We start from the raw sequence: 17,109 nt of genomic DNA on the forward strand, positions 1-17,109 counted from the left end.
CCAATGGTCAATGATAAAGAGGTATCCCATACATTTTCCTGGAGAAATCTTGGGACACCGTAATACAAATTATAAGGTTGAATAAGCCGAGATTTCAAACAGAGTGCTGTTCTTTTTTTTTTTTTTTTTAAAAAAAAGAGTCCAGTGATTTAATTAACACTACGCAAACCTACTCGGAAGCCTAGTCCTTGAAATTCATTAGGGTCTTCATTCATTTTGGAAATATACGTTTAATTGTTTAATTGTTTTGTTATTATTTTTATTTAAATGCCCGATAGCGGGATAGAGAAGATGTCAGTTCCCGAAACGTCGCAACTGTTTTGTTATACTAAACAGAAAGTGTTCATCCTTTCTGTCGTTGTGCTGTCAAAATTATTTATTTGGATTCATCGCTGGGCTCGTCCAAGTTTTTCTTTTCTTCTGTATTTACTGTTCCAGTTGCAACTGTCTCTTCGCCGTCAGCTGACTGTAATCGTCTTGTGTTCTGCTCGAGTTCCTTGCACGGAATTCCCTGTTCTGACCAGGCACGTAACATTTGACATTACCAGATATCGGTTAGTTCGCCATGTGTTTATGAGTCCCCCCCCCTTTTTTTTTGGTACAACAAGTGTAAACGCATACCCATGAAATTATTTGAAATAAACATTTTCCATTGAAAAAAAAAATTGGTTGTCTGTAAAGTCGGTTCACGGACGATAGTTTAACGTGAAAACGTCATAACAAAACATTGATGAAATGATTGCATACTTTTATGAATAAAATGGAATCATTTTTATTGAATTATCACTATTTTGTATAGATACAAAGAAGGAGTGAAATGAAATCTACAATTTAAATTTACTTTTATTTGCACTCATTAATTCAAAAATGTTTGTTACTTTAACGAAGAGATTATTTCATCTATAACTTTTATACATGTTTGATATTTAACTTCTTCCAATCTGTGTTATTCTGTTAAGGATTGGACGATGATAGGAAAAGTAGGAAACGAATGGGAGTGTTTCAAGTTTAATGTGCCTCGAAAAGCCAAATCGATGGTTGTTTTAATCGAGTGGAAGAGAGATAGATGCGGCGCAAGCTTACAATGAGCGTAACGGTACACAGCGTAACGGGACAATGTGCGCTACGGGACAATTTTTAGAGCGTGCGGCCGGCGTCCATCGATTTATTAGACGTTGTCACGTCAAAATAAATTGCAAGTATGCTAGCGCTAAATTACGCTATTGCACAAGTATGTAAGAGTGAAAGTCTACAAGTATGCAAGTGTGCGAGTATGCGAGTGTGCAAGTGTGTAAGTATGCAAGTATGGAAGTGTGCAAGTATGCAAGTGTGCAAGTATGCAAATGTGTAAGTGTGCTGCGTCATTTCTTCCTCTCCTCTGCCGTCTCCTCCTCCACCACGTACCTCATGCGATCGGACGCCCCTCAGCAAAGAAGTCCCACTCCAGGACTCGAAAGAGGAGAGGAGGAAGGAGAAGGCAAGTGCGGGTACTCACGACGGGCGGCAGCTTCACCACCTGGTACTGGACCCTCACGCCCGCCAGCTGGCCGCTGATGCTGTCGCCGTAGCTCTTCAAGGAGCCGTACGACCCGCCGAAGCCCGGGTCTATCACCTTGGACACGTCGCACGTGCGGGCGCCCCCGATGGCTGCGGGCAGAGCGAGCACCCCGCCGTCTGTTCGGCCTCCGGTCTTGCGGCGACTCACAGAGCCTCACGCGGGTTTCACTTAAGGGGGTGCCTCCCCTTTCAGGTCAAGATTTCATATTTATAGTAGTTACAGATAAACTTGTAGACTTTTACAATTGTTTAACTTGCACGAAATTAAAAGAAATATGTACAGCGCATACGTTTTGCATAATTAGCTGCCAAAGTAACACTTTTTTAAACGTTTTTGGGTTGTACAAATAAGGAGAACTTAATTTATTGCAGAACTAAAACTTTTTAGGTTTTACTGCTATGCCACTGGCTGCTTCAAGAAAATATTAATTAATTTTACCTGGCATTTCAAAATTCTCAAATTTGTTACGATTTTTGACAGCCCAGAAACATGAAATGAGTTTTTTTTTGTGATAGAAATGCAAACCATATCATGAAGTAGCCAGGGGCATTGCAGTTAAACGTAAAAAGTTTCAGTTCTGCAATAAATTAAATTCTCCTTATTTGTACAATCCAAAAAACGTTAAAAATGTAACTTTGGCAGATAATTAAGCAAAAAGTATGCGCTGTATATATTTTTTTCATTTCGTGAAAGTTAAACAATTGGAAAAGTCTAAAAATTGATGAGTGACTAATATAAATTTAAAATCATGACCTGAAATGGGAGACACTCCAACGTCTCAGCTCACGTTACACGACGTGTGCTAGGAGTGATTTCGTGAAAATGGAGCGGGTCTACGTCACCAGGTCACCAGAGCCTTGGAAGGATCGGTAAGGTCGCATTTTGCATGAATGACGAGAATAAAAAAAAAACAATAATATAATCTTAACCACTTTACAGAATTCTACAAGGTTGCTTTAGTCGGCGAGATTATTTTTCATTACGGAGACATCAATGTAAGAAATAGTCAAAATGTATAGTTAAAACAAAATGCAAACTTTTTTCTCATAAAATAAGGGCTTGAAAACCAAAAATAAACAAATATGAATAAAAATTGCCATAAAATAATTAAAATCACACAAGAAAAGCCTCTATGGTAACCAAACCCTAGAATTACATATATTTCAATGATTTTCTTTTACATTTGCAAATGAGAATATTTTTTAGTAAGTTAAAATAGCTTCATAGTTGTAATATATATTTTTCGTTCTGATATTTGGTTAATAAAGAGGTTTTTCCTTGTGCTATTTTAATAATTTTCAAGCAAAACGTTTTGAATATTTTTTTTTTCTGTTTCTAGCCCTTATTTTATGTAAACCCGCTTAAATTATTTCAAAAAATAAACTGTATTGGTTATTCATGTGCATTAAGGTCTCCGTAATGAATATATATATATAATATATATATTATATATATATCCAACAAAACAAACCTCATTGTATTATGTCAAGTTGTTCAAATTTCTATTACCCATTCATTTTATCTATTCTCGTGATTCACGCACGGTGCGAGCTGTCCCAACCTCTTGGGCGACAGTGGTCTCACAACCACTCGGCACCGACTCATGTGCTCATGAGCGTGGGTCGCGCCTGGCTGCTGGGATCGAACTCACGACCCTCGCCTTGTGAGCGCGACCCCTCAGAGAACAACGGCGGGCAGCCTTCTTTTCACAGACGAGAGAGACAAACCCCCGATCGTGCATCTTCGGGTTATTTTTTTTGGTTCATTGCAAATAAATATGGCGGTGTTGATAAAAGGATACTAATGGTCAATTAGGTTAGGTTAGCTCCATTATAAATACTTTAAAACATTGTGGACGGTTGATTTGGTTAGGATAGCTACATTAAAAATACGGAAACAAACATGAACCTCGGGGAACTTCGGGTTTTGGCTCTCTCGTCTGTGAAAAGAAGGCTGCCCGAACACGGCCGCCTAGAGAGGCCGGCGCCCACTTGAGAGTTCTGTGTTGGCGTGGTAACTGTCACGGCAGTTGATGTTCGTGAACGAATATCTCGACCAGTTGATTACAGTAGATCAGATGGATACGTTCCTTCAAGAGATGGATCAATCGAACCCTCGAATCCTCAAGTAACATCAAATATCAAGTACTTGATAGATTTTATAATCAAGAAAAAACATGTTCAAAGAAAAATATTTAAAAAAAAAAGTGATATTCAGGAGTTCAAGCACTATCAATTGTGCAATTAAAATGACTTAATATAATTTACCGAAACTACCAAATACATATCTGTGTTCACTAGCATCTACATGTTTATTTAGCACTTCAAGACACATTTGTATAAAAAAAAGTATATATCCTGAACCTATATGAGTATGCTTTTTTATTTAAAAAAAGGTGATTTGAAAGTTTTTAAAATCTTAAGTTATTGTGTTTTTGATTAAGCATATGCAGTCAAGTATTTTATTCTTGGCTCTTGAGATCTAGGGCTGTATTCCAAGTCGTTTGGGTAAAGTAGCGAATAAGCACTGCTTTGTACAACTGTAACCTAACTCGCGGACCGTATTATAGATAGAGACCGAAAAAATTCGCGAATTCATTTCGCGATAGGCTAAAATACAAATAGTTATACCTCAGTGCTGCCTCTGCTATTGGCTCACAACTCACCTGGATGACTCTGGGCCAATGAGAAACACCCGACCAAAGCTTTATCGAATCACAGGCTGCTACGTTGGGACGTCTCACAAGACAGCAGCCAATGAGTGGATGGCATTTGACTGAGTGTACGTAGAACTATGGAGTTCATCCTGGAAGTAATTGAACCCGCGAATTTTTCCGGTCCCTAATTATAAAACATGTCCAAACCTATTCGCAGTAAGGTATCAGATCACAACCGTTTTAGTAAAGGTGCCCTGCGCGAGGCTAGAAACTGGTTCCAACGCATTCTAGCGGACGTTTCGCATCCATCGATACAATTGTTACGACAATTTCTAATTTTCTCAAGTGCTTTTTCAATTTGATACTATTTTTTGTTATGACCATAAAAGTGTACAAAAGGTATTCCAGGATAGTTTCGCTTCCGTTGAAGTTTCATTTGGCACACCAATACGCTTCGTACGTCTTCCGCGTCGGAAGCCTACGATGTACATTCTGTATTGCACAGACCCGAATACTCACGTTGGCAAGCCTTCTTTCAACAGACGAGAGAGCTAAACGGCCGATCGTGCATCTTCGGTTTTTTTTTTGTTCATTGTAAATGAATAAATATACAATTCATGATAACTAATGGTCAATTAGGTTAGGTTAGCAACATTATAAATACTTTAAAACATTGTGGACGGTTGATTTTGTTACGATAGCTACATTAAAGATACTGTGAAATCATGTAAACAAAAAAGCGAGCATGAACTTCGGGGAACTTCGGGTGTGGGTCTCTCGTCTGTGAAAAGATGGCTTGCCAACGTGAGTATTCGGGTCTGTGCAATACAGAATGTACATCGTAGGCTTCCGCTTCCGCGTAGTACAAGAGTTAATGGCGCTAGACACGGGTCCGCCGTCCGGACGACATCAACGAAAAAAGTGAGCTCAGCGCATGCGTGGCGGTTTTGGCCACAGACACGTCACCTGAATCCGTTCCCTAAAAATAAATAGTTTGGGAGCTGTTTCAGAGCATTTGTAATACTGTCAGGGTGAAGGTGTAGCATATTCAACACCTGAACCCTTATTTTTGTGTCTTGGAATTCCGGCCCAAGATTCTATTTGAGTGGAAAAAAAAAGTTTCGGACCAACTTATATAAATAATTTATAATAAAGGTATTTATATTTAATGCTTAAGAGTAACTTTCTATTCGCGAGGGATAACATTATAAAAATGAGGGGGTAAAGGGGGTGATAACGGTCTATGCTGATGAAGCAGCGGTTGACCAGGTAAAGATGTCCGTGGACGTGAACTCGTGTGAGTACTTGGGCCTCCAGAGCGAGTCGGGGCGCACCTTGCCAGATGTTGCAGACGAAGGTGAGCTTCATGGGCCAGCACAGCAGCCAGGCCGCCACCCACGTGACCTTGTTGTAGCACGTGCCGTAGGCGTCGCTGAACGCCTTCCTGCACGACTCGGCGCCCTTGGTCAGGATGCCTGCGGCCAGAAGGGAGCGCCTGTCACGCCACACGACGGCACACGTCGGCGAGTCCGAGCTGTGTCCGAGCACATAGCAGCACACCCGTCCTTGCGTTCCTTGGCGAACGCAGCCACAACGTAGAGGACGCAGTTCTAAAGGATGGACGGAATCCGAATACTTTTACTGCTAGCACCACCTGTTTACTATTGGTCGTACTAATGTGCACGCGGCCATCTTGAGTCTGTGATATGTACGAATATTCAGAAAAAAACGTAAATAACAAAGACCAATAAAAAAAAATAACGTTGTGTAACTATTATAAATATCAGTGGTAAACATTGTGATATGAATATAAAAATACTAAAAATACCTGTAATGAGAATTAAATACCCATGTAAGATTAAGTTCGCTTTTCGGTGATTTTTATTAAGGTTTTTATTTTATCTCTATTTGATTTTTCACTTATGCATATAACATTTTAAACAAATCTTATGCCAAAAATCTAAATTAATATTATATAAATACATAAAACACTATTCCGTAGATAATGGATGTAGGAACGCAGGCTACTATTTGGAAGCAGCTCAGACAACTAAATCAAATCGATATCTCTGTCTGAGAGTTTTGAAATATTACATATGAAGTATCTTTCCTGTAAGCAAATTATATACTTATCCCAAACATGACGTTAAAAACATGTAATTCTGTCTAGCTTTGAACCACGTACCTTTAGCTTGATGACCGCGTAAAATAGCCACTGCGCTACGAACCCTAACGGAAAATTGTGTGGAGAATATGTATTATAGTTGTTGTAATGCCAGTATAAATTATGTCTTTTAAAACTTGAAATCACTCTTTACTATGTATTATTTTAGTTCACCAAATATATTCCAGGGCAGTTTCACCATCGTAAAGTTTCATTTGGCAAACCAGTGCGTTTGGTATGTCCCAAAATTGTTATGTGTGTGACTATATACGTATGTTTTTTTTTATGTTCATACTCGTGGGTAAACCATCTTTCTGTGAAAATTTCGTTGCATGGTGCGCGCATACCGTAAAAAAAAAAAAATCACTCTCCTAATTTTTTCATAACGCGCCTAAACTATAGATATGTACATGAAAGCACGGTTACAACACTACAGTAGATAGCTGATGATATACTTTTTTGACGTGACAACGTCTAATAAATCGATGAACGCCGGCTGCACGCGCGAAAAAGTGTCCCGTTACGCACATTGTTCCGTTACTCTGTGTCCCGTTACGCTCATTGTACGATTGCGCCGCATCTATCTCTCTTCCACTCGACTGTTTATAAAGTGAAGTGAAAAGTTAATGTGGTTTTCATTGCTTATTACAACAACAACAATTTCGGCAATAAAGGTTAATTATTCTTGCATTTTAAAAATCTGATTACTAGTATAATTTCAAGTATTTATTCTTTTATTATTAAAATAAAAATGAATCAATTTTATTCATAAAGTATGCCATCATTTCATCAATGTTTTGTTATGACGTTGTCACGTTAAACTATCGTTCGTAAACTGACTTTACAGACAACCAATTTTCTTTGTGGTAGTCTTTAGGGTGGTCGGGGGGGGGGGGTGGGGGGGGTGGGGGGGCACGGCCACGCACGGGCGCGCCCCAGGCACTGCAGCCAAGCGCCGGGTTGCGGTTACCACCCAGTTGGGGGGGGGGGGGGGAAGAGAGTACCTTCGCACTTCTGCTCGAGCTTCTGGCGGTACTTCTTCTCCACCCGCACCTCCCTGCTGTCGGCCGCGGCTATCTGGTTCCGCTGCGCGATCTCCTCGGAGCGCTTCGTGTCGCTCTGCGGGAACACGGGGCGCGCGCCGGCATCCAGACACGTCCGGGCGAGCCAGAGCGAACCAGCACTGTCCTTGTTGGGACACAACTATGACTCAAGGACGTGTCCAAACCGATTCCCAGCGAGGAAAACGAAGTCGGCAAACGTCTCAATAAACGCGAGGCTTCGAAACTGGTGCCAACGCATTCTAGCGGAGGTTTCGTAACCATCGATAACAATCGTCAGGGAAACCAATACTAGAGATAGCAGCACCACCGCACCAAGTGGAACTGCCTTTCTAATTATCTCAAGTACTTTTAAAAAGTTGCTATTATTTATTGTGTGTACAGAATGTATTCCAGGATAGTTTCGCTATCATAAAGTTTAAATTGGCATACCAACACGCTTGGTACGTCCTCCAATGACCACAAAAGTGACTATATACGAGTTAATGGCGCCAGACGTGGGTCCGCCGTATTGACGGAATCATCGAATAAGTGAGTTCTGCGCATGCGCGGAATTTGGGCAACAGATCGGCCACGGATAGGACACCAAAATACGTTCCCTAACAATAAGGGACTGGCCGTGTCCTGTCGCGCACTGGGAATTCGGTTAGGGTACAGGTGTAGCATATTCAACACATGAAACTTTATTTTTGCGTCTTGCAATACCAGCCTTGGACGCATACAAGATAGCGCTAATAGACAAGCACGAATCACTGTGCAATGCATTCTCGAAATGAAGCCCTAGAGGACCGTTGCTGTGCTGTGAAACAAGGAGAAACAAAACAGAAGGAGACTGAATGACAGAACAGTGATAAATTTAAGGTTCGGTTTTACACGTAATATATATTATTTTATTATTACTTTTATTTAAGGTTTAGTTCTTAAAGTTTAACTCGATACCAACCTTGAATTCGTTGTTTTGCTACAAACATTTTTAACAGATATTTACTAAGGGTGATGTCATGGATGTGAAAAGTCGTGCACGTAATAATAATTACGAAGACTTGCGAAGACATGATATTACCTTAAGGGAATATCTGTTGAACATATTTGTGGCAAACCAACAAATGCAAAGGTGGTACCGAGTTAAAATTAAAAAAGTACTTTGATAAAAGTTAAACGACGAAAAAAAAATCAACATGCATGTGAGACCAAGCCTTAAGGGGCTTCTCTAGTAGCATCAGAAGTTAGCGGAACACTATGTTTTTTAAATAATGATGGGACTTTATTAATCGACACTACGAATCTGAAAATTTTTCACCCACGAGAAGATACTACACGAATTGTGTGTATACGTTGACAGCTTCCAACTATGGAAACCCCACATCACTGCAACTGCTCGAATTTGCGGCCGACAACAGTGACACAGGCTTCTCATCGTCGATGTAGTGACCGCCAGGAAGTGCCAGCAGCAAAGGACTTCATCTGAATCGACGGGCCTTACATCCACAACCCAGTTGACGACAATTGCTGTGAACATCACATATCTTTTGCTGGAAAGCGTCCTCTAGCGCTTCGCCGGTTGAATGCAGAGCATACATTGTACTGTGATCTGCGCTTGTATAGTTGCGTTTTATCACGCATGTACCACGAATTTTGCAACATTCTGTATACAAACTTGCTTGTTTCTACTTATATTTTTGACTACTGTTTGAGGGCTTTCACTCTGTGGTTCGCCATGTTTGTCCCTCAGCGGCGCCTGAGATCCCGCTTTTCTGGTGGTGACTCCGGCTCAAGGTAGTATTCTGTGAAGAAAGGACAGGCGAAGGAAGGGAAGCGCTAAACAATTTATTAATGCAGTTTTTTTGGCTTTCACGGTCATTATCGGTAGGCCGTAGACTCCTGCGCTTAAGCCAAGCCAGGATGTCATTCATCACCGATGTTTCGGTGCACATTTCAGTCGCTGACAGCATCCTGAAGATGGCGACTGTAATGCGTGGTGAAACTTCAGTGATAAACGTTCATCTTGAGGCGGATAAAGCCCAAAAATCCGTAGAATACCATTCTGGTAAAAATGGTTAAAATGTGTAAATATAATTTTTGTTGGGAATTACCACCTACATGGTTAGACTTAAGTGGTATTATTCCCTGCTATCTGGGGTTCTTTTTACCTTTTTGATATAATTCTAATTTTGCACTATTAATATCAATTTTTGGTATGAGAAGGTATAAATCATATCTCCTAGACCGTTTTGAAACCACAATTTTCTAACAGTCGCTAATCTGTAAGCACCACTACAACTATCATGATAACCACACCAGTTGACAAGTGTTGACTTCTACAAGTAGCCAAAGCTAACTCCCATGCCAGGTCAAAACAGAAAATTTAGGACGGAAGCTTTATTGCAAGCGGTATCAAAATAGTTGAGATTGCTTGATGGCGAGGGCTAATCCCTCTTAAGAGGAAAAAACTGCACATCATGCCACTAGGACCTGCTGACAATGTGCACCAACACCTGGTACACGACCACATACGTACGTGGAGCTCGTCCAAGTAGTCGTTGTCCTCCTTAATCTTCTGCATCTCCTCTTCGCCTTCCACTTCGCTCGTTATCGGCAGGCTGGCGTCCTTCACCTCGTTCGCGGCGGCCTTGACCTCGCTCGCGTCCCCCTGCGCCCACCGACACCGAGCACCCAATCGCACACGAGGGAGACAAATAGAAACCACAACATACCGTCTTGGTTTCGAACATTTTTTTTTCAGTCATAACTATTTTTTGTCGTTTAAATTTTGACAATTTGGCTTCGCATTAGTAATGTTAAACGTGGGAAATACACGTACCTACGGATAGGATATCCAAATTAATTGCAGTTTTAGTTATTAGCTAATATGTATACTATTAATTTAAATACAAAAATTAAAATGTCTGTCCACAGGTTAATTACACTTTCATAAGTCCACTATTCGCTCTCCCCACTGGAGCTCAGCTCTACAGAGGCTCTCTCTGCTGTTCGCGCACCTCTGTCTCAACACACTGCCTCGCACTACTCTCTCGTCCGCCGCGTCGAGACTCACGATCTCCGCACTCGAAGCCAGTCTCTCGTCGCCCGCTATCGCTCGCCAAGCGGTCACTCGCCCCCTCTTCGCTTCACTGCATCTCGGAGATTGGTTCCACTTTCATACTCCTGGATTCGGCCGATGGGAAATGTCTCGTAGTCCTCAGAGGTGTCGCAACATCAAAAATCGACTCGACACTCGAAGCTGCGAGAACAATGGGGTCCTAGTCACGCCATTTCATGCCACAGGTGCTCTGGGAACCTGTCGAATTCTCGGTAAGGACGAATAAGAGACGTTAAGGCACTGGAAGAGGGGGAAAATGGAAGGGGGTGAAGGTTCGTTATATCTACGTCGCTTCCCTCCAGGGGGCGGGGCCATTCTTAGAACCCCCGCAGACTGATTCGTCGACCTGGCTAACAGGCAACGACTCTAGTAGCCTTGCAACAGTATAATATAATATAATTAGAAAATTGTCTTTATAATGGCATATGTCACAAACATTAAGAGGTTTTCAAAGGCACTGACATAGTGTCTATCAGAGAATTTATTATTTCACTTCAAGTAATTCAAATGAACTCAATGATAAACGCTAATGACTTCACAAGGGGAACTATTTGTAGCAGCTAGTCAGTTTTGATTTACATACTATGATTTAACAAACAAAAATTTAGAAAAAATAATTATATAAAATTGTTATGGCTTACAATTGTTGTAATTAATATTTCGTTTTTGGTCCCTATCTCTCTCATACTGTATCACAACTCCAGTTCTTTCTACATAATGCTATCAGAATGATTGCATGAAAACATGCTTCAAAGATCCGACAGGATCAGGTCAACGTTTTGATGCCAATATTGTGCACTGAAAATAAATTTTTTAACGTTACTAAACATGTAATAGTTCTTATTAACCTGTGTGTGCCACACGTAAAAGTCTTTCATTGTGGCAAACGCTGACAGTTACTTGCCAAGAATTTAGTTTTAGATTTTATCATTGTGTTATGATTCCTCATTTTCCTACCGTGTGGAGTTTATTGATGTGATGACGACTCAATTACAAGTTAGCTGTTTACTAGTATGTAAATATAGAGATATAAAGCAACTTGAAGAGTTAATGAAAAAAAAATCTTGCTCTCCTTGTCACCTATTCGCAACAGAAAATGTTGGAACAATATACACCTGGAATTGTGCTGACGAACGAGGAGAACATAAACTTTATTTAAACTAATTATAACGTTCAACTGTCCTTGAAGATGCGCATAATGATTTTCAATTGTGTGTATCGTTGCAAGTAACTAGAAATATCGTTATTATAATTAAATGTGACCATAAATTTCCACAGCCCTTACGTTAACACCCTGACTAACTAATAATGTATATTAATTACTAATTATATCGCAGTTAGCAACCCACTTGGTTGTACAAGAACGCCCCTGAGAACATGTGGTTACGGGCAGTGTGGCCCCTGCGTGTATAGGCAATGTGGCTACTAGTAACGTCTGGCGGGTTTGCCTACGTTTCAAAGTGTAAAACAAAAAAATTAATTCACTATTAGCTTCCTCCGAATTGTGACTTTTGCGATGTTCCGTTTTTTAGTGACTTTGTAAATATTAACTCCATAATAACTAATAGCTGGTATTCGCAAGGCAATCGACAACCTAACAACTAAATAATACGAAACGTAGATAATTGCGCAAATTTCTAAAATGCAAACGCAATGAATACATTCTTACATATGTAGTAGATATGACTCAGTTAAATTTAATTGCTTTTTATTTTATTTAATCTATTGATGCATACGAAATCATGATCTCTATGGACTTTATCATCTTTGATTTCCAAGCCAGAAATTAAAGTATTGCGTTTGATTTTGAAAGCTAGATGTGTATTTATTAAATACTAGCTGACCCGGCGATCTTCGTATCGCCTAACAGTCAATTAATGTCGTATTAACTTTCAGCTATACTTAATTTAGGATTTTATTAACGTAATAAAATTAATAATAAAAATTCAATAAAAGTACAAAAATCAAGTATTTCAATGGCGTTTCAGCAAGACATTTTCTTTATTGAAGCTATGTATTTTGCTGCATGGGTTGCACTTGGGTTGATTCTCTTCTCTCTATTCGTTTTATTATCAGGCGCCAGAACAAATAAAGTGGATGGTTTGCCGATATGTGAACATGCCATGTACAATTGACCTTGAGAAAAACATGCATTATCTAGATTAAGACCAAAAACACTTGAGGATTTTCCTTGTGATTTGTTAATCGTCATGGCAAATGCAAGACGAATCGGAAATTGAATTCGTTTAAACTCAAAGGGCATATCGATTGGGATCATCGTAATCCTCGGAATGAGAACTTACACACCTTTGAATTTCCCTTTGAGTATCATCGCGTGAATCACATTGATCATCAGTTTTATTATTATCACCAAACGCGTTCCATTGTATACTTTTGGTTGATTTAGATTTCGAAGCATGATTACTACCGAGCCAAACTTCAGTTGTAAATTGTGCGGTGGTAAGCCAGGCACATCCAAGGAGTTTAAAAATTAAGGTTGAATAGTAGGTGGCTGCATCTTCATTTGTTACACAGTCAATATATTTGAATGACTGCAGAGTACCAACGATTTGATTCTGAATTACAAAGTTTAAGTCATCGACATATTTGTTCTTAGCCACCAAAATTGCTCGCTCACTCAACCATTTGTTATTTTGTGGTTACCAATGATGTTGGGGATCACTTTGTTGATGAGGTCGTCTTTCAATGAGACGAAATTGCAAAAATTCGGAGGAAATGTAATCAATCCGCTCGATTCGTCTACATAAAAACGGTCATTACCGATAGTCAGCAATTGTTTGGAGAAATATTCAGAAGATGGATCGTTCAGCAATGCAACTCTCATGTTTGCTACCAGCTGAAGTTTCTTCACATAGCGCCACAGAATTGATGATTTTAGTCAAGCGTTTATTTCATAGGCAGCAGTCGATCTTTGAGTGACTGGCAGTGTTTGGCGGAAATCGCCAGGCAGTAAAATCATTGCGCCTCCAAAACATCTCTAGTCATTCCGCAGATCTTTCAATATTCGGTCAAGTGCTTCCAGTGCGCGTTTGTGCGCCATTGTGCATTTGTCCCAGATTATTATTTTAGATGCTGCTAAAACTTTGTTCATTGCGGAGTGTTTCACAATGTTACATGTCGGTTGTTCAGTAGTTTGAAGGTTTAAAGACAATTTTAACGCTGAATTAACCACACGGCATCCTTCTAACAATGTGGCCGCTATTCCAGAAGAAGTAACTGCTACCGCAATGTCAGATCTCACACGAACAGGTGCCAAATCAATGACATGAGGAATGTGTTCCCAGTTTCACCGATAAGCTCGACGAATTCTCATTGCCAACCGAGCCGTTTCACGGGCTGCCTCTCGTTGGTCTTGTGTTTGAGAAGCATGAAGACGGGCCATACTAACGTGGTGCTCTTAGCTTGCGATCTCTCGTTCTTCTTCAGTGGATTGGTTCGCAATGTTCCGAAGCTTAATTGCATTACGACTTTGTTCGGTAATATATTATCTTCTTTTTCGCGGCATTGTTAATAATAAAACTCGCACAATAAGATTTATTAAAAACACTCGCACAAATAAACAAATCGACCGGTAACCCGTATATGCTTTTTTCAAAACAAATCATAAACATGAAATAAAAAAATTTACACTTTCTCGACTTACAGCTTATATACTGACAGGCAGCGGCACTTGAATGTTCCGAGAGTTTCTCATACATCTGTGTTAGTGCTGTAGTGTTAATGTAATTGAATGATTCATTTAAATTAATTTTAATTATAACAGTAAACAATAAATCACATATTGGGTAAAAACAATTGTCCCAAACATGGCGACAACAAATGGTTTAGAGCTTTAGTTTTTCATACTCTCTCTACTTTATTCGTTAGAATAGCTTCGCGGCTATTGCTTGGCGGGCATAGAGAAATAACACTCACAGTTTGTACGTCTGTAACTTTGTATGTCTATGGCCAACCTGCATGACATGAGCTGTAAATTGTGGAATATGGTGGAGTTCCAAACCTTATTTATTTAAAAATGATTTTTTTTGAATTTAATCAATATTTTAACAGTTATTCTGATATTTGGGGTGGAGACGAATCCAACAATAAAGAGATCGTTAAAATCGGTCCAGCCGTTCTTGAGTTGTAAATGGTGTAACTAACTCGACTTTGTTTTACATATATTTTAAAACTATTATTTTTTTTCTCCGGGAACAGGATAAAAAGTATCCTATGTCCGTCTCCTGGTTCTAAGCTACCTCCCTACCAATTATCAGCCAAATCGGTTCAGCCGTTCTTGAGTTATAAATAGTGTAACTAACACGACTTTCTTTTATATATATAGATATTAAAAATACCCAGACAGTTTTTGCCCATACATGAACATAAAAACTCTATTGGGCATAACCTACCTATAAAATTTTATGACAATATAATAAACGGTTTGAAAGTTATCGTCGAACAAAATCACGCCGATCGCTTAAGTTGTTACGGAAACCTCGCTTCGCTCATAGAAGTGTGATTCGTACAGTGTAAACTGAAATCATATTTTGCGTGACATGTGTTGCTATCTGTTGGGATGGTCCATAACTGCTGGCAAAAGAAAACTCGGGCGCGAGGTTCTCGTTGGCTTTATAGTGATAATGAAACTACTTGATGACTAATTGCTTAGTAGAAGAGATTAAAACTGTGAAAAAATTCACGTTATGCTGTTATTTAATAAAGAGCATTTTCTACATAAATGCGTAGTAGATGCAGTATTTCTAGTTTGCCAAACCAAAATAAAAGTGTCAATCAAAATAAAGTGAATTAATTATCGCTGGTTTGTTTGAGTGATAATAGCTGATGCATTTCTTCTCACAATCAGTGTAGCTATGTTAGTAATATATTATGAAAGCTACTTTCTAGCGGGTGTGTCCAAAACTACTTCAAAAATTACGTTTCAGGCTCGGGCGATAATTATGACGTAACAAGAAGCGCTACACGTATTATTATCCTATACAATACAAAAGGACACGGCGGGGTCAACACAAATCGGCGTTGAAATAATGAATGGGTTTTTAATTCTTGCATTTGATCGGATCCGTGATTTTAAGTCCGTAAAAAACTTTCCAGGCACTATTACCAAATTAAAAAAAACATTATGCAACACTTTCTTTGCAATTACCTTATTTGGTATAATGTGTGCTTATAAATTTTAAGAAAGTGTTTGCGTGCAGCCGTTGCATTCACACAAACGTATTGACTCTTTGATTGAAGGAGTTAAATAGCGGTAAAATTAATATGACGTTTATCTCAGAAGCATAAGTTGAACATTATAAGGGCTAAATTTAGCTATCTAATCAAATGTTTGTGGCATGGAGTTTGAGTCACTTTAGCTTCGGCAACCTAAGACCTTCGTGTTCCCAATAAAAGTATCTTCATTTTGATATACATTTCAATTAAATAATATATTAAGGTTAATTGCTCACGCAACTTGGTACTGGGGCCAAGAAAAAGATAGGTAACCTATTTCATTTTATTGAAAAGTTCTGAAATTTAAAAAAAAATAGAGGAGTTTTAAAAATAAATATTAAATTCATTTTAACGAAGAGTCAAATGGCCAAGAAACGATTAGGCAGCCTATTTGCGATTAATTATTTTGTTTGTTATTTTGTGTAAAAATACCTCTCAGTCAAATAAATCACGAAGTTAGGTCGATTATTGTTGGAATATTAGACTGTTTGTTTTGAGACCTGCAAATAACTTCAAACTAGTAAAAGAATAGAACTCTCTCTCTCTTCCTTGGCTGGGAAAGAGAACTTAAATGTGTCTGCATGATTTACGAAATAGAAGATGAAGAACACGCCAAGGTTGTCACCCTGAAGCCAGACAACCGCTGGAAGAAAGTTTTTGTTTGCAATGATTAAATCAAGATAAGACTACTTGTTAGCAAAATAATGAGATTACTTCCAACACCATTTGACTTTGGACGTGCATATAGTAAACGTTACCAGTTACTTTATTCATCTCCACTAGAATGTTGATGGAATACGAGCTGTGAACACGAGAGCAATCTATTAGAAGTCTTATTAAGCCTTACGTAAATTGTTTCTTATAAAATATTTTATTTTCAACTTTTTAATATATCTTTTGGAAGCCAAGTAGTATTTATTAACTTGTATTCCCCCTATAGCCACTTTATCTTCTTGTTTTAGTGAATTTCCACAACTAACACTCATGAAAAGAAGAGTGGGCACTACTTATGCATTTTACTGGCCTCTAATGAATGTTTCCATTTTTCAAGTGGCCACTACTAGTGCAAATCAGTTTTTTAATGAAAAATAAAGCCATAGGATCTTACAAAACAGCAATTCTGAGGCTAGGAACATATTCGTTAAGAGTTTATGTGTAAAAAAAAAATGAAAATAATTAATTCTACTGACGGAAAATGTGCTAAATGTTCCTTAAGGGCGTCGCAAGGATATATTTTTTTTTGGGGGGGGGGGGGGGGGAGAACTGCAATTGATTTAGTTTTTGAGTAATATCCATCCCCTGGAAAAAAAAGCGGGGATCCGGGGGTTCTCCCCC

At 39.1% G+C, this 17,109-nt stretch overlaps 1 protein-coding gene across 2 annotated transcripts in view; it reads right to left on the bottom strand.

Annotated features, from left to right (window-relative positions):
- The window catches only part of LOC134533806 (protein sneaky-like), a 52,826-nt gene that overhangs the window by 23,487 nt on the left and 12,230 nt on the right, over positions 1–17,109 (bottom strand). For both annotated transcript variants that reach the window (XM_063371481.1, XM_063371490.1), the window contains 4 exons: positions 9,958–10,089; positions 7,383–7,497; positions 5,549–5,689; positions 1,496–1,647 (listed from right to left, as the gene is read on the bottom strand). In XM_063371481.1, the coding sequence (XP_063227551.1) occupies positions 1,496–1,647; positions 5,549–5,689; positions 7,383–7,497; positions 9,958–10,089 (540 nt within the window). The remainder of the gene's footprint in view (positions 1–1,495; positions 1,648–5,548; positions 5,690–7,382; positions 7,498–9,957; positions 10,090–17,109) is intronic.

Source organism: Bacillus rossius, chromosome 1 (assembly GCF_032445375.1).
Source record: "Bacillus rossius redtenbacheri isolate Brsri chromosome 1, Brsri_v3, whole genome shotgun sequence".
NCBI classification, from domain to species: Eukaryota; Metazoa; Arthropoda; class Insecta; order Phasmatodea; family Bacillidae; genus Bacillus; species Bacillus rossius.